We start from the raw sequence: 24,886 nt of genomic DNA, 5'->3' as shown, positions 1-24,886 counted from the left end.
TAAAACAAGGGCCTTCCATCCTAAATATAAAAGCTTTTACGAACTTTACTGAAATCAGAGGATATTCCTGCAGTAGTATTGAACTTGTGGTAGAACATGGTTGAGCTCTTTAAAATTTGTTTATTCAAAATCAACTCGTGAAGCTGTAGAAGAACTGGTGGGGATAAACTGTGGAGGAAGCTGAGTGAGATTCTTAACTCTTGGTTCTATATTCCAGTCTTGAATAGTTTTCCTCGTTAAGTAGCCTATAATTATATCAGCATAGTGTAAATAAAGGACATAAGATGTTTATCTCTGCCAATAATTGTTTCACCTGCAGATCCTTGAGGTAAGCTATTTCATTTGGCAAGGATTCCAGTTTGTTTTCCTCTAGATCTAACTCTCGGAGTTTCCGTAGATTTCCAATTCCATGGGGAAGTTTCTTTAGGAGATTGTTTGACAAGATAAGAACCTTAAAAAAAAATACAAACAGAATTTCAGTAATGCAATAATTAAATAAGAATTAAGACAGGATCTTTTTATATTTTTCAAGTAATCAAGTGCAAGATTAGCATACAATCAAATTATTGAAGAAAACTGAAAAAATAAGAAAATCAAATCAGTGATTAATATGATTTCTATTAAAAAGCAGTCTGAATTAGTGATACAAAAGCATAGCTTTATGATGGGATTCTTTCAAATACTAATTTACATAATGATAAATGCAGAACAACAAAAGAACACCTTATTTCTTCAAATAACCAAAGAAAAACATTTTTCCCTGGATTTCCCTATCACTTTGTCATCCTTCTTTACAGCTATCTCTTTGCTGTGCTTGCTAAGTCCTCCTTGAAAATCCTAATCTCTCCATATGTCCCTTTGGTTGGAAGAAGCAGCAAATAAACCTACAGAGCAAAGAACCTAAGCAGAACACTGCACAGATATCTACTGGCTTTCCAGAATGGTCTCCTATGACTCTGTAGCCCCCACTAGAGTATTACCCTTTCATCTTCCTGCTCATTTCCAAGTTGAATTATAAACATCTTAGATTCAGGAAATGTATCCTTACTTGCAATGTCAATTAACAAAGTTATTCATTTTGACATAAGTAAATCAAGTAACTAGGTTTACACTAGTATATCATTTTTCTCCAGAGAAGCTCAACCACTCCTTAGAAACAATCAGGCCTCAGAGCAACCCAGTAAGTAGTAAGGTAATTACTGCTTAAACATTGTTGTTATCCAGTTTTTTTAATAAGGTGCATTGAAACACAAGGATGTGAAAGAGCACCCGGGACAGACACTCCTCCAAGCCACTCCCCGCTGAGCCAGCCAAGCTCGCGGGAGCCTGGATTCTAACAACCCCGGCTCTAGCTAGCTTCATCTAGCCTGGAAACACAAAAGGCAGAAAACATAGAGCATAGAAAACAAGACTAAAATCAAAGTGAAAAATCAAAATGAGCAGAAGCCAGAAACTTAGCATTACCATGAAGAATATAATGGTGGCCTGTCTTCATGTTCTCAGATAGACACATAACAATAAGAATAGTAACACTCTAATCGCGTATCAAAAAACAAAGGCAGGAACAGAAAATACTACCTATACGCAATGCAGCTAACTTAGCATTGCTGTGGGAACCTTTGCTTTTGTGTAAACACTGCCCAAACAGTGCTTTGTATTTGATCCTTTAATTACAGAGAAAAACAGCGCTAACGGGCTTGCGCGCTATGCAGCTCTCTAACCTGAGCAGCCTGCAGGACACCCACCAACTCCAGTTGTCAGAGGTTACTGGCTCCCCAATCAAATCAACAAGAGTCTTAAAGAAAACTGGGCTAATAAATAGCTATTAATCTGCCATATCATTTTTGCATCGAACTGTAGGAAATTATTAATTATTCAGAGCAGTAGTCATACTGGAAACTTGCAATTTCAAATATGCCATTTGCTTTTGTGCTTCAACAGATTTTTCCCAGTGACTCACAGAGACTATAAAATCCCTTTAACAATATGTCAGAGTCGTCCAAAAAAGCACCTCTGTCTGTACATCCCTGACTGTCTCTGCTGATGCTACCTCAGGAGACAGGACTGGGGACGAGACAGGATTAGTTCATGGTTTCCACCTCCAGAGTTCCTCCCCCTCAAGGATCCAGCTGAACGCCCACATGGCTGCCTACAAGGTTCACAGCACTACGGTCAAGCCACCTCTGCTGAAAGCCATTTCCTTACATTTTTTTGATCCTCTTCATTTACATGCTGGTCTCCTTGGGCCCCGAACTCAGTTTGAATCCATTTCAGTTGCAACACTAATTTTCTGTCAAGAAGATTTTCTTTCTACTTAGTTAAATATAGATATATATACACACGTGCATACGTACACACACCTAACCCTTCGTGCACAGATACACATTGGAAGGCTAAAGAACAACATCCAAAAAGCTATCACAACAATCATAAGCAGATGAAACAGGCCTATTTAAATAGCATACATATCCATATTCATTTGACATTCTTCCCAAGATGACCCAAAATACCATGAATTAAACCCAAAGTAGAAAATGCCTGTTTGCATGGATTCACCTAGTCAGCCCTTCGTTTATACTCTTCTCACCTCAAGAGAAACAAGCCCAGATACATCCTCAGGGATTTTTGTGAGCTGATTAGTAGCTAGGTTCAGTTCTACCATACTAGTCCAAGTCCCGAAGTCCAAGGGGAGTGAGGTCAGCTGATTGTCCTGTGATTTAACATATCAAACATTTAGGGCTTGCATTTACAAGAGGTCAACAAGGTATCCGAGGGGTTAAACAAACTGCTTATATAAAGTAATTGATAATAAAAGTACAGATAATTAAATAAGAAGAAAATGTTTATAATTGGTCAAATAGTTTTCAAATTCCTCAAAACAAAATAAGCAATATAGAGTTACAGAATCAACTCTGTGTTACCAATGTGAACTGAAGTGGAATAGAGGCACATAATTCTCAAGATTTCAGATGTCCCAATAGTTAAAACAGTATTTTTGTCCTTTCTGTGTTGAATACAGTGGAGGCAAAAAAAAAGAACTCAAAATTCACCATAACTTGCAAAGATGCTATCAGCAATGCTGGAATCCTAAAAACATATGAAGTTTGCTATAAAAAACAACACAAAATGAAAAAACTCCAACTCCTCTTTTCCCAACCAGTAAAAACAAAGGTCATGTACAGTCAGAGAATAACATAAGCATCAAAGACATTACTCAAGATTCTGGCTACTTGGCTGAGCTGGGACACAGGGAACAGCCAGCAATGGTTCATAGCTCAGGTCTGAAAACAACAGGTACACGTGGTTTAGAAAACAAAAATCCCCCAGAGCAACCAGTAAATATACCTTAATGGCTCAGAGTAAACACATCTGAAATGAATCTGAACATCTTACTGTTCAAAATGTTGCTATGAAATTTGATTTAGACCAAACACAATAAATTCTAAAAAAACCCCATGTTATTCAAAGAACTGGTAAACACATAGAATAACAGACAACTACGTGCTAAATAATAATAATGCAAATTAAGGACACATTTGTGCCAAAAACATTCAAAAACAGTAGCTGAGCTTGGCTACTGCTGAAATAGGTTTTATGATCTGTACTTGCATTTACCAGAACTTGAAACATAAACCCATTTGGAGAGGAACACCACCACCTTTCCCCAGCTCTTCACTCTGTGTGGCACACACTCCAAGGTCCTCCTTCTGTGCACTCTGCAACTACCACCAGAAGTCTCCAAACAGATTTGAAGGAATATGTCCAAAAAAACCCTAACATATTTTACATAATTTTGTTTTTAATCTAAACCACAAGAGTAGTGAAAGAAATAAGCCATTCTGCACACTCGTGACTCCTTTGAATATTAGAGAACTCTGCAACCAGCGACATTGCTTTCATTGTTCAAACGCAAGCAAACATGTCAAAAGCTGGATTAACAAAAATAGAGACAAATCAACAACATTTCAACAGTATTTCTCAAAATTCATAGAGTTGCTTCTGTATCTGACAGCAGCAGTGTCCATCTCAGCGTCATAAATTTATTCCTTATATAATTAAGATTGCCAGAATTCATGGAATGAGAAACTCCGCTCCTCATTGATTTTACGAACAGTAGTGTCTGTGCCTCACCTTCATGTTCAGCTTACTTAACACTTTAGCTCTAGAGAAAATTCCAAAGGGGATTTTATTGATGCGGTTGTGCTCCATATTGAGAGAGTAGATTGTGGAGAACTGGGACGGGCCACCCACAGGATAGGACTGGAAGCAGTTCCTGGCCAGTGTTAAACTAGTCAATTTGACAAGACTGGATAAAAGACCCTGCAGAGAGAAGAAAACCAGCCAGGAACTTAGGACAGGTTTATTTGAACACACATCCTTTCCCACGTTGGTCCAATTAGAAACGCTTCTCCCCAAGTCCACCCCCTAAATACAAACTGTTGTAGCACATAAACCACTATTAAATTTGATGAAAGTTCTTTTAGCAACAGTCTTGCCCTCATAATCATCACACTTCATGCTATTTCTCATTTCTCCTTATATATTGGCAGATACAAGAAAGCAAACACATCACATTCAAAAGCAGAGTCTTCGGAGGTTTTGTAACCCTTTTCTTCCCTAAAAGGAATTTCACGTAACACATTGCTGCATCTTGGGCAATGCTGAAGAGTGCAGAGGTCGTCCCTGGCAGGCCCAGTTGGTCGAGCACCAGCCCCAACTTTCGAGGAAGCGTGGCCAGCGCTGCTGAACTGCAGTTCAGTTAATTTTGATGTCTGCTCACAGTTGAGAGTAGGGCTCAAGTATCAACTGCATACGCTGTTTTTTCAAATGTGTGTTTGATACTTCCAGTACAAATCTTTGTTAATTTAATAATAATAATTTTTAAAAACTATATTATGAATGAGAAGTTTCCTTTTAGGCTATAATGGTTTCAAGCAACTGGACAGGGCAAAGAGAAAGAATGGGGCGGGTTCACAAGGGTTATTCAGTGAGGGTTTCAGAAACGCCAGCTTTTTTCCTGTTTTCAAATACACTCCTAAATAATATTACTCCACTTTTTTTTTGCACTTAAGAAATGAAAAGCAACAATCCTGGAGTTAAACTACCTATCAAGAGTTATTCTTTGAACCCACAGTCTCATTCTATTCCTCATCCTAATCTTACTAGTTTATAAAATCTCAGCAGCACAGATCTCTCAGTTTATCTGCCAGTTATGTGCCAAGCACGTTGCTGGAACTATGGAGATGAATAAAGAGAGCTAAATTACTGCTGAAGCATCACCTTTGCTTATCACGATGCCAACTAGAATTCAGCCCTATTTGCTTAAGTATTACAGAAATTAGAGATTTATGCATGGCATTACACGCCATAAATAATGCAACATCTGCAATCAGGAAAGAGCAGTAACAAGATAATGATTCCAACTGTATTCTTAATGTCTGTATGTCTGGGTTGCAATTTTAGTGCTATATTCACCTTAAAAACTTTGAGAACATAGTTTTGAGGCTTTTACCAGGAAAGCTTTGATTACTTTCCCATTTCTAAATAGTTTATTAATGTTACCATAAATAAAATGGATTAAGTAGGGACTTGTCTACATGTCATGGCTAAAACTTCAAAGAATTGAAATACAGTTCTTGAGGCATCTCAACAAGTATTAGTGAAGCAATTTTCCCCCTAAGGATCAAACAATAGATCTTCAAATCAGTACTAGCCATTAAAATCTAATTGTTAGCTAGTACCATCTTTGATTACAAAATCCTGCTTCTAGCTATTCTTTTAACTGATACTCTTCTTCCTAGAGTTAGGCAGTCTCTGAGCTTTGTTACAAACACACTTTACTGCTTCAAATGGATCTTGGCATTTCCAAAACTCATTTTTGAAGTCTGCATCCATACAAAAATGTTAAAAATACGTTAGCTAATATACTCTAATAGCCTAGAGTAATCAAACACACACATTTGAAGGGAAGAAATCAAACTGTGGCCGTACAAAGAGAGCAATGCTCTTGGTATCTATGAAGACTGTGGCAGTGCTGCCTTCTCCCAGCCCATCCTTCTAAGATAAAATATTTATTAGGCATTGTCAGCAGCTTCAGCTATGTTTTGAAATTCAGAAGTTTCTTCTGCAAATGTAGTTCTTTGTATCATGGCAAAGTATGTTTCCTTTTATACAGACTGCACTACTAAATTACACACTGCTGCAAAGTAGCAGCTTAAGTGTTAACACATTGTTGGCAAATACATGTGCAGAAGACAACACAATCTCAAGGAGTTTTGTATTATGACAGAAGGTTATTTTAGAGCAGGTAATCACCTCTCACAGTATCCATTTGTAATTGCACTGCAGTTGCTTTTTTAATATGTCTCAGTGGGGTAGGCTAGTTTAGCTTTCTCCTTAAAAGCAGCCTGGTAGCTTTCACTCAATAGCTTTTTTCTTAAATGACAGTTTTACCTGAACATTTATTAAATTCTATGTTTTCAGGCTATCATTCCTGTTCAGTAATTTTAGCTGAAGGAAAGTAGCGACTGCACTTGGTTGCTATGAATGCTTTGCCTAACTCCAGGTGCATTTAGTATTTTTCCCCCCTCTATGCATAGTGTCCTATATTCCTCACTACGTAAATTTTAATTATTTAATATTAGTAGTATACACACACACACACAACTCTTTCTTTGAAGAGGTTAGGAAAGCTTAAAAATACAGTGAAAAGTTTTTTCTCTATATGTTTAGCACCAATCATTCCCAAGAAACTGCCAAAACAAACAAAAAACCAAAACAAAACAGGTATAATGCTCTGTAACCAACTGCTCCAGCTGCAGGGGCTGGAGACAACAGGGGCACATTTCAGAGAATTCTAATGGAGGAGCACAGAAAAAGGTAAAGATGCACCAGTGCCTAGGACTTTGTCTGTCCAGCTCAGAGCTAACAACAAAGCTCTCAGTTCAGGGAATGTGTTACTTCTATAGACTCAAAAGGTGGCTCCAAAACTTCTAACTATTGCTATTTTCTTTGCTTCTAAACTGAACTTGAAGCAAGAGAGAAGAGAGTAGGACAATCAAGTGCAACAACTACAAAAAGAGGAAAAGTGAGAGAACTGTTTCTCTTCCTCCTTCTCCCCTGATCCTTACAGAGTTACTTGGAAACAAAAATAACCTGGATTTTTTTTCATAATTGACGGATGATGTGTCAACGAATTGGTAGACAATTCCACATTGGTGTCAACAGCACAATCCTTTTCACATTAAAATAGAATGCTAAGGCCAAGTAGCTATGCTATGACAGCAGCTATCACAAGTTGTATGATATAAGCTCCTCTCTACTAGTTGGTTAGATATACCTGAGATCTACAGAATTGCGATATTTCATGTTACACACACATAGATTAAAATGAAGAGATAAATTCCTTAGAGCTGTGATGCAAGATGAAATACTTTCACATGGTCCAACCCCTCTGCAAAACTGAGAGATTCCTTACAACCACAAAAACAACATTCCCTCCCACCTTTACCCCCTACAACTCTCACCTCTGGTAAAGTAGAAATGTTGTTGTTCTCCAGGTTCAGCTCATCAAGTTCACTGCATTTTGCTAAGGACTTCGGAATTGCTGACAGTCTGTTGTACCTTAGGCCAAGACGACTTAGACTGGACAGATTTCCTACAAGCGCAGAACAGGTATTAATACATCATTAGATTAATACTAAGGAACAGGAAGACACCTCTACACCTGAAGCTTTTCAAATGGTGAAAGGGAACTATCACCCCAAAACAGGATAATCATAGTGTTTACAGTTTTTTCTAATGCTCAGGTACAGCATACAATAAAAGTATATTACGCATATTACATATGCTTCTTAAGTTTGGCATGATATGGTGAGGAAGCAAGGCCTACATCCAACTGTAGATGCTCCTCTATCCTGATCTTTCTACCAACAAACAAATCTTTCTTTATAGTTTTCCAGATGTCCCCAAAATAACTTTTTTTAATTACAGATATCATCACTCACAGTGTGACTCATACTACCAAAACTTGGGCATACTTTACACAGTTCAGGTTCTGGCAAAACAATTTCCTCTACAGGGACAAAAAATCCTTTACTATCCTCCAAAAGCAACACGGTCTTTAAAAAGAGATAGAAAAAAATACTATTCCGAGTTTTCTGAATGATACCAAAGGAAAAGTCTGGAGGAAATCCACAAAAATCTGGACAATGGTGCATTTAAAAATATTTCTGAATATTGCCAGGCTGACCGTCCCAGTTGACATATATTTCTGTCAGGAAAAAAAAAAATCTCTGCAAAACTTGCAACTCGAAAATTTCCCATCTGAAACTGCCTTTAGCCGCAACCTTTAAATGTTTAACATGTACTCAGGACCACAATCGACTGCTTAAGGATGTCTTTGAAATGTATGGTACCAAGGGCATTTAGGACTCTCCTACACGTAACAAGATCTTGAACTTCACTGAAAAGCCAGCTGGCAAACAGTATAAAGAAGAGCGCTAAGTCTTCTGGCATCTATGTGATTAGAAAACGTGTCTGTGCACACACATACGTTGCACTATTGGGAGCTTTTCAACAGATTCACACAATCAGGCCCTTGCAAATATTCACCATTTTATACTCATTTTTACAGCCACTAGTAGGACAACACATTCATTCTGCATATTGAAATACCAGAAACATGCATTAAAAAAGGGACAGAAGATTAAACAAAGAGCAGCAAGAATACACAGAAGTTACTCAGAAAAAGATAAAAGGGAGCTCAGTATGTGTAGTCTGAGTAATTACTCATTAAATGGAAGATATATGAATGTCTATACATACATTCATACACAAAGGTAATTGAAACAGCAAAGGAAGAAGCAGATGTAGTATTTGAGATATGCTTGGAAGCTATGGATGAATTTAAACAAAAAAAGAAATGAAGAATGAAAATCAACGTAAATGATACAATGGGAATCTACTAAGCCAAGGAAGTCTCAACAAGGAGAGTGGCAAAACACCTCTTTCTTCAAATTCTCTAGACTGGTCAAAATACACTTTAAGAATGACCATAAATCATTGAGTAGCTAGACTGGGACTGTATCTCATACAACACTCCCAATGTTTAATTTTTCCAAAATGGAGATTCACAAGAACAGTGAAAGGCAAAAAGTTACCACAAAACCCCACATAGAACAAAATTATCCAGATCTTACAAATAAAGAAAGAATCAAAGATACATTTTCAGTGCATATCTGAAATTCTGAAATCTGAAAAAAGTTCGCATTTGATTGTTAATAACAAAACAAAAGTTAAAACAACAGGTAGCAATCTGGAGCTACTTAACTAGTAGTAATTCCCATTGGCATTTTTCTTTATATTTTTAAATGTTTTCTTTCAGAGCAAGTATCCAAACCTCTTTTGCAGAACAGCAGAGTAAGGCTTCCCTTATCCAAAAAAAAAAAGGGGGGGGGGCATTTAAAATCCAGAGCTAGCAATATTGCTCTCAGATGCATAAATATTGGCCTTTTGAGGTGCAATTCTATAAAGCATATACAGGCTAAACAGAATAACTGTAATGACCTATTTTGATCCTACACTCCACTAATAAACACTGAGCTTATACATTTGTAAGTAAAATAGTTACTTGGTGCTGTGCTCGGTAAGGCCTGACTGTACGGGAAACTGGCCTCACTTCACTGCACAAGATGCACATCCAGGGCACCAGGAGCGTCGGGATTCAGCGCTCCGGGGATGGAAAAAGCACATTGACTGTGCTTCTCTGAATTAGCAGCTTACTTGCTAAATGAATGACAGACAAATGTTACACAAGTACATCTCGCTGTATCATTCTTCACTACTAAAACCCTGAAGGAGATGCTGATCTTGATTTTTCACCAGGCGCCCTCACGGAGAGCGAGCAGGACGCAGCTCGAGCGATGCACGGTGCCAACTGCTGCTCAGCAACACACCGCAGCTCCGCTGGCTTCCAGCTTGTTACCCCAGGGTGTAGGAGCACGGCTCTCCTCCTACCAGCAACGTGGCACTTCAGAAAAATGGAACAAAGCAGCCAGTACAGAGAGTCAAATTATGCCCTAATTTTCCAGGAGAGAACAATGCACGCTGGCTATCCTCAAGGCACTGCCAGAAAGCAGGTGTAAATAGCTTCTCTCCAGAAAATTTTATCGTTATTCCTCTTTCCTAGACATCTTTGTGCTCCGCGGGAAAGATGTGCCACGGGTGCAACCAAACGTGCGACCGGCGTGTGCTGCACTCTTCGTGGCTGCTTTACACCCCACAGCAATAAATGCTGTCAATCTGGAGAACAGCAACAGATACAGTAGTGCCAGGTCTGCAGCTGTAAAATCAAGTTCTTTAAGTGAAATTCACCCAGGAACACAGGACTGGACCTCGTGCGTGCTCTGAGCCCAGCCCTGCACTACCACAGGCAACTGCGCCGTACAATGTCTTTCACTAGTAGGATTTCAGCCAGAGCTCTGGCAGCAGCGGTGCCTCCACAGCTGCTCCGGGAAAGGCTGTCCTGCAGTCCGACTGATCCAGGCGGTAGGGGCTGCTTGCTAACTCCAAGCCTGAATTTGTTTATGACTAATTTATTATCATTTATTCTTGTGCCAATGTTATACTTCAACTTAAATATCTTTTCAACCTCAGAGTTTATATTCATCCATCACTGTGAACGTACCTGGTGAGCAACTGCGTGCTTTACCAGCTTGTATTTTGATAAGCTGGACAAGCTGGATCTCTTAGGCTATTCTTCACAAAACAAAATGTTCCTTATAGTTCTTCCACATGCTCAGTTCGTTAAAATCCTGCCCCCCCCCTTTTTAAAAAAAAAAAAAAAACAGGAGAGGCCAGAATTTTAAGGAGGAGGAGGTCAGATTCAGTGTCTAGTCCAATGATGTCAAGACTTGCCCCCACTCTCCTGAAAATATTTCCTGGTCTATCCAAGCGTTACTCCTGCCGCCTTCTCTGCACCTTGGCCCAGTCATCGGGCCGCTCACTAACACATGCAGGTCTTTTATAGTCTCTGATGTCCCATTGATAAACTCCAGTTTATAACAGGAATTACTGCAAGTTCCTAACCAGCAGACCTTGCACATTTGTACAAACAAAAATGATCCCACTTAGAGCTCTCCGATCTCAAGATCATCATCCACTTCTGCACGTTCTGTCCACCTTCCCCCCCCCCCTTTTTTTTGGTATCATCAGCAAGTTTCATTTACAGGTATTTACTTTAGGTGTCAAAAGCATTAGTGAAATTATTAACGAGACTGTTTTCAAGATCAGTCCTGTAAGAACTCCACTATTAAAGCCCCCTTGGGCCCACATTTCCCCTTGCAGCGCAACCTGCTCTCTCATTTCCTCAACCTGTTCTTCACTCGTTCTACAAGTCCTGTCCCAATCTCCAGGTTACCTATTGATTTCTGATACAGCACCATACCAAGCACTTCACTGACATACCGTCAGACTAAATCTGCTCCATTAGAAGACAAGAGAGGTAACAGCTGATCTTGATCAATTCAGGCAGTCACAAAATCATCACGACCATTTGCAGCCGTACTTCTGTCACTGAAGTCGTACCTCGGCGGTTTGTCCACAGCATAACCTTGCAGGCTCACAGGTAGGATGACTCAGAAAAGAGCGACACTAGATGTTCACAAACGTGACAGTTTGATAACCACAACTGAAAAGCAGCTACTGGCAGAAAAAGTGACAAGGAGAAAAAACCTTTCCAATTTTTTTCTCTAGGAAGCCCATTACCAAAAAAAAAAAAAAAAAGTTTGTGAACTCAATTGCCCAGTTCATTGGCACTTCTGAAAATAAGATATTAAAGCGTAACTAAGCCTTAAACTTATTTTTTTCTTAGGACAAATTGCCAGGCATACGAAAGTCACTGCAAAATTGTTTTAGTTCAACTTTGTGCGCAACAGTTAAACAGCCTTGGGAACCAGATTTCATACAGCCACTTCTGTAGCAGTTGTTTCAGTCCCATTTTACTATACACAAAGTGTACTGACACCTATCAGGAGGCTTCACTCCTCCCAGTGTGACACCTCTTCTCTGAATGCTCTGCATGAGTTGGAAGCAACATAGTGCAGAAATTTGCAATCACTTCATGGCCGTGATTACATGTCTCTCAGGGTTAGCTGTTTAATTTGCACAGAAATGAATTAAAAATTACTTGTAAGAACGCAAATCCAAAAAAAGTTACACTAAATCCTGTTACTAGAAATGGGACTCTAAATAAATTGTTTAAATTAAGTTCTTTTTTAGAGATATCTCAAAAATATTGGTAAAATAAAAAACAGGTGTTTGCCAATCCAAATAAGAAGAGAAGAATGGAAATGCATCAGAAAACCATGCTTACAAAAGTACACTTGTTTTTTAGAAAGACCACCTCAAGTGGTTCTGTAATTAGGAGCAATAAATCTCTTTCTCAAATATTTCAAGATCAAGAGAAACAGAATCTGGTGTGTTGAATACTACAGTGAAATCCAAACCCCTAATTCAACGTCCTACCAGCATCTTCTAAAGGGGCTGAGAAATGCTCTCTTTTTCCAAGGTCCACCACACACCACCCCCTTCCCTCCCTCTATTCAACTAATCCTTCAAATTCTCTACCCTTAGATAAAGAGCCATTTCTTAATAGCAAAATATTACTACATCACAGAACATGAAATAGTCTGTTTTACTCAACTTAGTTCATCAAGCTAGTTTAATATCAGGATCAGTTCCTTTTTCTTAAATACACCAGGAACACACAGATCAAGTTAAAAGCTGTCCATTAGAGAAAATCCTTTCTACAGATAACATTCAAACATAAAGTGGACTCATAAGAGCTGTGGATATCAAAAACCCTTCCCTTAAGATTGTAATCGAAAGTACACAAACTTTAGCATGCAGTGGATAATTACAACAGCTTGCTACAAACAACATGGCTCTATTTCAAAATTTCTAACTTCTATAAATATTCTTAGATTTTGATTTGATTAAACTTCACAGTTTATAAGTAGCTATCTATTAAAGAACATATTTCGCATTACTACACATTTCATAGAGCACAGTTGACTAAGGGATCATTTTCTAAGGAACATATATTGCTGTTTTGCATACAGAAGGTACCAGATGCCATTTCTAACAAACAGAAAACAAGAAGTACATCCAGAAATAATCTAATCCAAACTTCATGCCATTTTTCAAAAACCAAACATACATCACGGTAAACTTGATATAGCACATCACCTTAATTCGGTACTGAGAATATCAAGGATGATAATATGGAAGCAAAAGTCAAAGAGGTTCAGTGTGTATTAGATGTTACAACTGAATATAAAACCCAAAGCAGATGGGATCTAAAGACTTTGAAAGAGTTGAAAACTTTCTAGCAGAGATTGGGCAGTCTAGAGGTGGCCAACAATGTATATAGATTAAATACTGCGTTCAAATATATCAGCAGTGCTCCTAGCCTAAAATAGCCATGAACAGGTGAGAAGATACTCTGTACTTATTATATATTAGTTTTTCCAGATGTCAGCCATGCTCCATGGCAAGTGCTGAACACCTTCACAGATATTTAGGTTAAAGAACCTATTGACATGCCTAATCTAACCTTTTGCAGAAATCAAGACATCTCACCTGATAGCTATAGAGTAAAATGAAAGACTTCTGATTAAACCATTTTAATCTTAAACTGCATTCTGCAAGCAAAGACAGTGTCTGTCAATGTCCAGCACTGCTACAGCGAGAAATGACTGGTCAGGTAAGACATCCTGAAAATGTTCTCAGTAAGCATCTTGCAGAGGAAAGCAGAACAAAATCCTAAATCTTTACTCAACTGATCTGGGGGAAACTCCTTCCTAAACCAAAGCTTTTAGCTTTGTAATGGTCTAAACCAGCTTTTACCAATCAATCATCTAAGTGCAGGCAAATCCTCTGTGACTTGCATGGCTGGAACATCCCATGTAATATTCTCTGGTTAATCTCTGATGTTTTAGGAAGAGTTGGGATGGGAATGGGGGATAGGAGATGGGACATCTCAGGAAAACTATAGGAGGGGAGGGAATCCCTGCTGATCAGTGCTACCAACCACCAAAGCCAAAGCATGACACGTAATTACACTCTTCCAAAGGCAAAGGTGCAGGAAGTTTAAGAGTGCCGCATGCAACACAAATAACGCTTTACTTAGGAATTCTGGATTTTATTGACTTCACAGCTAGATGTTTTTAATGTATTTTCATATTTCTTTCCAGCCACCAATCTCTCCTTGCTATACCAGGCTAGTGTAGGAGGCAGATTCAGACTCACAAATTACAAGGTCAGAAGGGTCCACCATTTTTGTCCTGTTCAAACCCGAGTGCATTATCCTTCTCATGCAAAGTCTAGAAAATCTCCTAAAAGACAGGTTAATTTTAATCTATTAAAAATAACAACTAATATCACTTCAAAATGAATCTCTACCACCTTTATCAGTTTAAGTGGCACTTGAAGAGAGCAATGCAATTCCTCTCTACTTTCAATCTAATACTTTCAACCAAACACAGGTTTCCCTTGTTATTTCAAGATTAAGACTAAAGCATGACTATTTCAGCAGTTATTTATTTTTCAGCTCTGATTCAAGACCATAACCATCACAAACTGCATACATATGAAAGATACACGCAAGATGCCAGCAAAAATCAAGCAACAAAGGCTAATGTATCTGACACGCACTGTAGACAATGCCTGTATCAGGTTATGGAGCACAAAGTCTTAGTGACACATTTCTGAAACGGTCTCTAAGCTATGAAAATGTAACTTCATTTAACATGCTTTCATCAAAACACATATAACCGTAATAGACCTGCTTATCTTGATTCTGCCGGGTTCCTTTGAATCGCTCCTCTCTCATGCCTGCTTCTTACATGAACAAAGTAAGATTAGGGGTTTCTTTTTGTTTCTACAGCATACAAATCATTCTGAAAATGCAGAGCTTCAGTTATAATATGTCTATAACTATTGGTGTCCATATACAAATACTGTGTGATGGTATATGCATTTCCTAAAATAAACTTTCCCCATCCTAATCCTACCATAAGGAATATACAGCCAAAATAGAAAATGCAAGAAACAGTTTCACAAAGAAACATACAATAAATGAACTGAGAGTTAATAAGCCAAGAGAAGCTAGCCTAATTTTTTTTACAGAAGAATAGTACATATTTAACTAGGTAATGTTGGATCAGAGATTTATCTATTAAGACAATAAAGGAAAATTAGAATTAGCTTGCATTTCAAAACTGGAAATGATACAAAAATCACACAAAACACTGCACATTGCAATAGAGTCAAAAGCAACAGTTGGGACTTTTATTTCAGATTTTCAATTAAATCATGTTTTACTCAATCATTATGTTTCGCTCAACTCATATTTCCTAACACAAAGCAACTGAAATTTATTTCATTGTATTTTTCATTGGTAGTCATATTTTCCTTTTGAATGGAATATTAAAATCTTTTCTTGTGAAATTAAAGATTTATATCAATATAATTCACCACAGAAAAATTTACAGCTAATTGGCAATGCAGAAAAATGTTAAACATTTCTTATGTGATAGATGTGTGTAATTTTTAAGTCTGACCAGCTATATAGAGAAAGCATATAAAAGTATATAACACATGAACATATAATTTTTTAGCTAACTAATGAAAGTGAGAACGATTGCACTTAGACCACAGATCTATCTAGCTGAGTATCTTTTCTCTGGAAAAAATGCCCAACAGCAGATGCCAAGAGAAGAATCGAAGGAGAGGGAAAGCACACCATGAAACTTCCCCAAGAGTCTGGGGAGCATTCAACAGTGTGGCTCGAGGACTTCCTAAATTTAGCAGCAACAGATACACTTTTCTTCTGCAAAATTGTCAAGTTGTCCTGTGAGCCCGTGGGCTTTCAGCATCTACAGCAACCTGCGTGAACACTGACACACAAGTGTTATCTACCCAATGCAAGCAGCGCATCCTGCTCTCAACTGTTTTGTGGTTGACAACTTGCAGCTCTCCTTCATAGCCACCAGTTCTGCCATTAGACGAGACAGTGAGCAGTCACTTCCCATTTACCTTCTTCGTGCTACTTGTGATTTTCTAGACAATTTCATTGCTATATATTTACCAAATATAGAAGTGAAACCAAGAACCAGAAGCTTCATTCTGTTTCTGAGAATACCGTGAGCACTAGCAATAGGCTTATAATAACCCAAAAATGTCAACAGTCAAGAGGCTCTAGACTAAGAGTGAGAGCTACTGCTTTCCAGGAGGTAAAGAAAAGGTAGAGCGTCTTGTGATTGACAAATTATAGCAGAACCTAATTCAAAATGTGTCATTAACAGCGCAGTCCAACATCAACACTCCAGGTAGAGCACCGAATGCTGACCAGAGCTCTCATGAGTCTGTGGAAATGGACTTGGTCCTGCAAAGTACTGCACACACGTAGACCCTGACTGACCGAAGATGTGCTCGCGTGCTTCACTTTTAAGAACATGAATAGTGCCAATATTGGAGCAGAAGCCTATATGCTGGGCTACTTCAGAATAACCGGTAATCAGAAACATCAAACCCATTAGTTGTGGAAGGCCAGAGCAGCACCCCTCGGCCTTGAAGGGCTCTGCTGCTTTTCACAGAGACCAGCACATTCATCACAATTTTCAGAATAAAAATTCTCCTGGAGAGAATTACAAACACACTTATACAGAATGCTAAAATTAATTAAATTTTCAGAGAGAGAGAGCACTCGCAATGCGGTATTTACAGAACAATATTTTTAAACTAGCTTGTAATCCAATGGTCTAGCTAACAAAAATGCTTTACTCCACCCAAAATTTGCTTTTTCTCCATCTCCAAACTGCAAGTATTAATTTTAATATAAATGGTGGGTTATTTACCTCCATTTATGTATCTTTTGGATATCCCCTCTTATTAGTGTGCCAGCTAGGCACACAGAGATAAGACATTGTTTAAATAAAAGTAGTTCATAATTTCCTCCCTGCACCCCCCCCCCCCCCCGCCCAAGAGCGAGCCGGGGCGGAGAGGGGGATCTGCAACTAAAACACTAAGATCCCCCTTTGATTTTGCTTCTGGACTCGAGACTCCTGGAATGTGCTAAGCCGTGCCACAAAGCTCATTTTTCTGACAGGAAGTGATCTAATATACAAAGTACTTTACAATTTTCAATCAACAAAAATACAGATATGAATGTATTAAGCCAGTATCTGTAAAGCAAGACATTAGGTCACTTCCTGACAACTAATATCTAAAATTGACATTAGTTACTGTATGAAAGAGTGTGCTTATAAAGTATTAATTGAAACAAGAACTTTGTATTTGTACAGAGCGACTATATTGGCTCCACCACCTCTGTAATCGCTGCGGATGCCCCATGCCTTCCCTGCCGCTCCCCAGGGCCTGTCACCCTCCAACACCCTTTCCCTGCAGCTCCTTTGCACTTCAGTACCGTACTAGTAGCTAGAAAACAAGCCTCATTTTTTTTTTTTTATTAGCGATCTTATAGCAGGTCCAGAAATCTCTGTGGTTAGATAGCCCAGCAGAAAATTTAAGAAGCACTTCATCAGTTTTTCTGAGATTTTTGCTCTGGGATTTTTTCACAGGGCGGGGGGAAGACCTAGGAAAGGCAGAGGGATGATTGGTTTTCAAAGCAGCTTGGCAGACCACCCCTCTCCGTCAAAAGGGGTTTGCTGGGGGAGAAGGGGATTGAACCAGCAGTAATGGAAAGTCTTTTCCACAACAGGAGGCTCATAGTACATTAAATATTTATAATGAGCAAATGCATTTGGTCTCTCTTGTACCCAGTCTGTGACTCCCCCCATCTGACTAAACCAGGGAAACATTAACAGCGCTTGTACCTCAGGCGTGCTGGAGCCTGGCAAGGTGCAAACGCTGCGAGAAACGCCAGTCACGCCAAACACCGGGCAGACGGCCGTGGGAGAGACAGACACAGAAGCTCAAGAGAGGAAAGATTCAGGAGCTGGAAAGGCCATTCGGCAGCTCAGGACGATTACGGCTCAGAAAGAGCACAAGCCAGCCTCTGCTCCCAGGGCCACATGCGATTTACTCTGCGTTTTTCTAAGTACTAAAACTCTCTCGCCGAACAATCCTAACCACAGAGTAAGCTGTAATCTAAAAATCAAGCCACAACTTGCTTTAATGTTGAACCAAAACTGTGATGACTAAGAAATAAAGCCAATGTTGCTGAACTGGCTAAGGCTGCCTTTTTTGTAACATGCATAAATGTAGGTTGATCATTATCATTTAAACTGGAGTTTAAATTTTTCCCCTTAAGTATTCAATTTTGGCTGCTTCTGAACTATATGTTATGTGGCACAAACACTGACTTCTGGTTTTAAGTTTTTACTTTAAACAAAAATACTCATGTTGGTCAATACAAAGAGCAGATGTTTTCCAGCGGTGCGAAAACTTAACAAGCATAAAGTTAAAAATAGGATAGTACACTCTTATCTCTTATTATTATTCATCTGCCTTTGATAGTTTGTTCAGCTATAAAGCATTGATGTTCTGCTCAGATAAGCAGTGCAAAGAGATAGCTATATACATTTAAAAATAAATAACTTCAAAACATTATGAAAATGCCTTATAAAATGCAATAGGAAACCAAAATAGCAAAAATTTGCAGAAATCCAGTCTCTCTGGGTACAAACATGACTCACCATAAACAACCTAAAGTTACAATAAATTAAAAAAAAAATAGATGACTCAAACCATTTTGACTGCATTCTCAGTAATTTCCTATCTCAAATGACTTAACTGGCTAAGTAACTACTCTGCGATCGTCTATCCAAAGACCTTTCTCCGTAAGCACACTCTCACAGCATATTATAAGTAAGATTTTTGTATTCCTCTGAGAAGCTTAATCACTGCCAGTCATTAAACATCTCAATAAATTATACTAATATTCTGTACAAGAAACAACAATAATGGTCTATTAACTCTGACAGTGAATATCATCAACTTATTAGAAAATTTTTCCCATAATAAGTAGCTCATCCAGAGAACCAGCTCCCTAAATACGACATGTACAGCATGTGTAGACTTCATTTAAAACAGTTTTCATTAAGATTGACAAAAACAGCTACAAAAATAAGGCTGTACTTATGAATGGTATAAGTTAAATGCAAATTTCAGATGGAAAGAGATCTTCAGAGTTTAAAAATATCATCAACCCAGGAAGGAAATTTAGCTACCGTGGATACTTCATCAGTGTAAACTCTGTTCAGGTCAAACTTTCTAAATAAAAAGCTACAGTAACTCCACAGTCAACAATTTACTGCTAAAAGAAAAGCTGGAGTGTTATCAAGTGGTTCCTCACTCTTCTGCTCATTCACTTCTTCACTAAAGTATATAAATGAAATGTTTAATATTATTGTCCAAGTGGTGACATTGTGTTTTCCATAAATGTTTGGGGGACAAATAAGAGCTTAAAATCATTATCGCCTTGCTTTTTTCTCTTTTTAAATATACAGCATGCATCTTTTTCTGCTATCTGTTCAAAACAAATTTAATTAAATAGGAAAGTCATCTTTTGTTCTCTCATCCTACATGAGATTCCGAAACCAACTAAGAAAGAATATGTTTATTTCAGTCTACTATTCCCAAACTAAGCTGGAAAACCCTGTATTTTACTGCATTAGAGCATGATAACTTTGTGGACTCTGAAGAAAGTTTTCAAATTATTCTGCTAAAGAGCGTAAAACAAAGAATTCATTTAAAATGTATATCCTTTTAGTCTGCTCTATTTTTCTCTAGCTAAAGATGACAGTTAAAAATATCTACCAAAGTATTAACTAATACTCCTTCAGCCTTTATAAATGACCAGTTTCACTACAGACTGGAGAGACAAGCCGTAGATATTTATACATAATCACAGAACAGCTTAAATCACAGTTAGAAGTGATGGATTTTCTTATAACTCGTATGCATACACAATGCCACAGTCCACATCATAGCCAGACTTAATAATAAAATTCAGAAACCTGGAAACTACATTTAAAGCAACACGCACACACCTCACTTTTGATCTCAAGTGTGAAGTTGCCCTGAGCAGAACACCATTTATTCCATAGTCACCAACCAAACACTCATCCTTAAATTTATTCCTCTTGCTGAGCGTATTGAAATAGTGATTTATTTTCCCCTCTCCAGCCTCCTTACATACCTATGGTTTCTGGCAGGTCCAAGAGCTCATTGTGCTGCAAGTCAAGGTTGGTGATCTGCGTGCAACTTCCAATCTCTTCTGGAAGATGTTCAAGCTGATTGTGCGCTACATCCAGCGTTATGAGGTTACACAACTCACCTAGAAGCACACAAGAAAGTCAAAACATCAGATTCTTTATTTTAACATACAGCTGTATTTACACAGAGATAAATTAACCTCCACATAGAGATGAACAGAGTTAGCAATAATCTGAAAAAAAACAAACTGCTACCATAAAATCATAGATACAAAATAAGGCATTACAGGATCATAATTTTATCACTCAGATCTAAAACCTGAACAAAAATTTTTAAAAGCTCAGATAGAGCTTTATAGATTCTCTGAAGAAATCTTACTTATCTATTTACTGATTTTCTTTTGATAATTTAAGGTGTGAAACACAAAGAGTAAAAAAGAAACTATACCTCATACTTGTTTCAGGTTGACCAGAAGTTTAAAATATCATGGAGTGAGTGGTTTGTATTGATTTTGGAGAAATTTGGATCTCTTTTTATAGCATGAATTACTTTCAGGCACACAATAAACAGTTAAGAGACGTCAAAATTATTTTGCTGACAACCTAGAAAACTCCCCTGAATTCCTGAGTGCTATCTTTAATCATTACATACAAGGCAAATTATAATAATTAAACTCTAAACCTATTTCTACAGACTATTATATTTTAAATATGCAAGCAGAGTTAAAGCGAATAAAAGTTTGAAATAAAAGGCTTAAAAAGACCGGATTTGGTTAGTTTAAAGCTACTTTACACTAAACATTTTCATTCCTGAACTTTATGCATGAATCTAAAAGTAGAACTAGGCACAACTTGCTAGCTACTCTAGTTCCACTGATTTTAATGACAAACATACTACACTCAAAGCAGTAGTTTTTTGGGTTTGTTACTTTAGAAAAAAAGAAAAAACACCTAAACGTGTGTGTGCAGGTGCATGTACTCATGGGTGTATGCATTTGTATTCTTTGCTTCTGGTGGAAGTGAAATTCATGTGAGTTACTTTAATAGCTTCAACTCTATCCAGCAAAGATGAGGTCACTATATTCATATAAAGCGCATCCCTCAATGAGTAGCAAATTCAGAAGAGCAGCAAATTCCTGTTGAGGAGTGAATGTCTATTTTAAACTCTAACATTATATTTTTGACCCAATCCTTTAAGGATTTTCGCACAGACCTACAGAACTATATTGGGCAAGTTCTTAAGCATAGACTGTCTATCCATCAGATCAACCAGTCATCCCTGCTAGCACAAATCCTGAGTTACTAAAACACACTGTATTTATGAACTCATACTCTGTATCTAAGTTGCAGATGGCCTATATCCACAATACTTACTCTGTATCTAAAAAAAGTTATGAAAGTTCAGCAGTAAAAAAAACCCAACCCCAACAGCTTCATTATTCTGCTTTTCTTAGATTGTTTATATACAACTAATCTTATTTTCTGTATTTATTGACCCAAATCAAGACAGAACTTCCAGAATATATGCAGAAGAAAATGTAAAGGTGGTGCTTAAGTAGCTGCTCTCTCACAATGTGTGCGCTCCATTCTCTGAAGTCAGAATTCAAGTCTATTCCAGGCAACCCCAGACATGTGCTGCAATGCCATTAATACGCAGAAGAAAGCAAATTAAGAGGTTGAGCAAGGTGCAATGTTCTGTAGTGGTAGGCTCTGTTTCATAAATAATAAAACTGTAGAGCAGTGTAGAAGGCAATAGGAAGTGGAGGAAAAGCTAGAACAAGCCTTTAAATACCCCTTTTTAAACAAGAAAACAAACAAAAAAATCCACAAAACTTTACAAAAATAATCCCATATTTTGTGCAGAACTTCAGGGCAGCAGTTTTCAATTCATGATTAAGTTCAGACCTGGCATTCTTTTTTCATTTGTTTTCACTTCAGATATAAACCAATGATGTCAAATTCAAAACATAGCATAAATTCCATTTCATCACACTGATTTCTCTTTTACTTGACTTTTCCCACTCTACATCTGGTGAAGTTGAAGAGACACTTGGGTTTTTGAAGTAACATTTGCTGCACTTCCTTTTTGCACCTGCTGAAGACACTGACAACAGCAAGACATGTTTGCCACAAACATCTTAATATCTAATTCTAGAAGAGAAAAAAAAAAAATAGATGTCCGTGTTTGTTTAGCCAACTAAAGGCAAGCTAACACTTTGGTTTAATTTGTTTAAATGGCTATATTAAGTACGGCTGTACATAGTTCACATTGCTCACTAAAGAGACATAATAATACTTGTGGTTTGACAGCATGTCATGAAAATGGTCCAAAATGAAGTGAAACTTCATTTTAATACCCTTTTTCCCCTAAAGGCAGAAGGGGAGAAGGAGAAGACTGGAGATGAACTGTTGTTGGTCCTGAAGCTCTTCAGTATTTTTGTTTTGATCTCAACAAACCAAGTCAATGTGCAAGTCAACAAAAAGCACATAAGGTAAATTTGTCCTGTTGTTCTCTACGGCATAAGGAAAAAAATCTTAAATCAGGTATGCTCCTCTTACCAAAGTGAAAAACATTAGGTTAGATGATAAAAGGCTCATCGCCACACATATGAAGGAGCACAGAGGACAATGGCAGGGGGGACCCAAATACCCTGCCCTGGTTACTCCCAGGGCTATCCTAGGAGAACCATGAGCCCCATGGCCCAGGGGTGAGACTCGCCATAGTGAGTAAACAGAGAGGCATCTTTCAGACTGATGGGTGTTACTGCTTGCGGGGCTTAGACACTTACTATGGGATGCAGGGAAGAGCATTTGAGGATTGACTTATCATGGGATGTTTAGGGAAACCAAAGGTGGGGGAGGAGGATGGAATCAAGGTGTTTTGGGGACGAACAAGCATGGGAAAACAGAGGGATAAGGGGATAAAAGGGTGCAGCCTCAAGTAAACAGATCACAGAATCACAGAGCAGTTGGGGCTGGAAGGCACCTCTGGAGATCATCTGGTCCAACCCCCCTGCTCAAGCAGGGTCACCTACAGCAGGTTGCTCAGGACCACCGGGGCTTTGAGTATCTCCAAGGACGGAGACTCCACAACCTCTCTGGGTAACTTGTTCCAGTGTTCAACCACTCTCACAGTAAAAAAAAGTGTTTTCTTATGTCAAGGGGAATTTCAGTTTGTGCCTATTGCCTCTTGTCCTGCCACTGGGCACCACTGAGAAGACTCTGGCCTCATCTTCTTTACATACCCCCGGTCAGGTATTTATGCACATTGGTAAGATCCCCCCTGAGCCTTCTCTTCTCTAGGCTAAACAGACCCAGCTCTCAGCCGTTCCTTATACGAGAGATGCGCCAGGCTCTTAATCATCTCCATGGCCCTTTGCTGGACTCACTTCAGTAAATCCATGTCTCTCTCGTACCTCGATGCTGGCTGGTAAGTTTTTCTGGTCATGTCATATGCCTGATCACTGCAGTCTGGCCTATGTTCTCATTAAATCCCATTTCTAACCACTCTCCTGCGTGAGGGGCTCTGTTCCGTGTGCCTGTGAGCACAAAGGCCTGACGGCCAGCAACCGGAGTCAGACCATGGGCTGAAGGGGCTCATGTGTCCAAGGCAGCAGCAACAGGAACAAGTGAAGGTATGTATGTCAGGGTGTGATCACATTATCAAGCCGAACCTGCCAGCAAGTAGGTAAAGTGACTTGAGAGCTGCATATCAAACTGGCCATAAGTCTGGACCAGATCCACATGTCTCTCTGAGTGAGACAACTGGAGGAACTGGCTGCCAGAGGGGCCAGGAGGTCCAGGCCAAGTACTGAAGAGACCAGAGGGTCTGAAGCTCAACTGAGATGTGTGTGCACACACATGTGTGAGACTGGGAGTGGTGGGAGGGGGTGCATGTGCCTGTGTCTGTACCAGCAGCTGGAGTGGGGCTGCAGGCCTCAGGGGTCGTATGTCTGGGTGTCAGCAGCTGGGGAGACCAAGGATGCAGGGTCAGTTACTGCACAGACTATGATTCTGTCTGTGTTGATCCAGCTGTGTGCATATTGTATACATGTGTTTTTGTGAGTACCCACTGGGAGCATGCGCTCAGCCTCGCTACCGGTTGGACCTGCGGAGCTGCGGCAGCCTCACCTCTATCAGGCTGCCAGATTCAGCAGCGCCTAACATAAAACACTGCAGTTAATGCAACCAAAAATACGGAAAGCGTTCCACTACCCAAGATGATAATCACTTAATGCACTGAAAGCACACTGTTGTCAGGGCAGTAGTTAAAGAACAGGGACTGCTCTTTCAATGGCCAACTGACAGCAGTAATTCACCCGATGAATGGATACACTGTACACGGTACTGCTGCACAACAGCAGTTCTTTCAAAAACGATGCCAGGATAAACACATGGCATAAACAATCGATACAACAAATAATGAGCTGTAAGGACAAAGAGGCCAAACTTAAGGCCAAACATCTTGCCATCTGCACAGAGTTGTTCCTAGGACCAGATATAAAGACAACTTGTTTCAGTGATGAAAAATGTCCTTGTCCGAATGGTGGTCACTGTACTGAAGAAAAAGCTTCTCAAAAAGGTGAAAATAAGTTTCACCAAGACTGCAGTCTTGAATTTTTTGCTCAGGCAGGGTAAGAAACATA

At 38.9% G+C, this 24,886-nt stretch overlaps 1 protein-coding gene across 4 annotated transcripts in view; it reads right to left on the bottom strand.

Annotated features, from left to right (window-relative positions):
• Positions 1–24,886, bottom strand: part of SHOC2 (SHOC2 leucine rich repeat scaffold protein) — a 71,443-nt gene that overhangs the window by 6,912 nt on the left and 39,645 nt on the right. For all 4 annotated transcript variants that reach the window (XM_064514216.1, XM_064514214.1, XM_026117478.2 and 1 more), the window contains 5 exons: positions 20,225–20,362; positions 7,527–7,657; positions 4,132–4,320; positions 2,588–2,710; positions 314–451 (listed from right to left, as the gene is read on the bottom strand). In XM_064514216.1, coding sequence (XP_064370286.1) covers positions 314–451; positions 2,588–2,710; positions 4,132–4,320; positions 7,527–7,657; positions 20,225–20,362 — 719 coding nt within the window. The remainder of the gene's footprint in view (positions 1–313; positions 452–2,587; positions 2,711–4,131; positions 4,321–7,526; positions 7,658–20,224; positions 20,363–24,886) is intronic.

This window comes from Dromaius novaehollandiae, chromosome 6 (genome assembly GCF_036370855.1).
Source record: "Dromaius novaehollandiae isolate bDroNov1 chromosome 6, bDroNov1.hap1, whole genome shotgun sequence".
Taxonomy (NCBI): domain Eukaryota; kingdom Metazoa; phylum Chordata; class Aves; order Casuariiformes; family Dromaiidae; genus Dromaius; species Dromaius novaehollandiae.
Note: the sequence above shows the minus strand (reverse complement) of the source record. Positions and strands in the feature narration are given on the sequence as shown.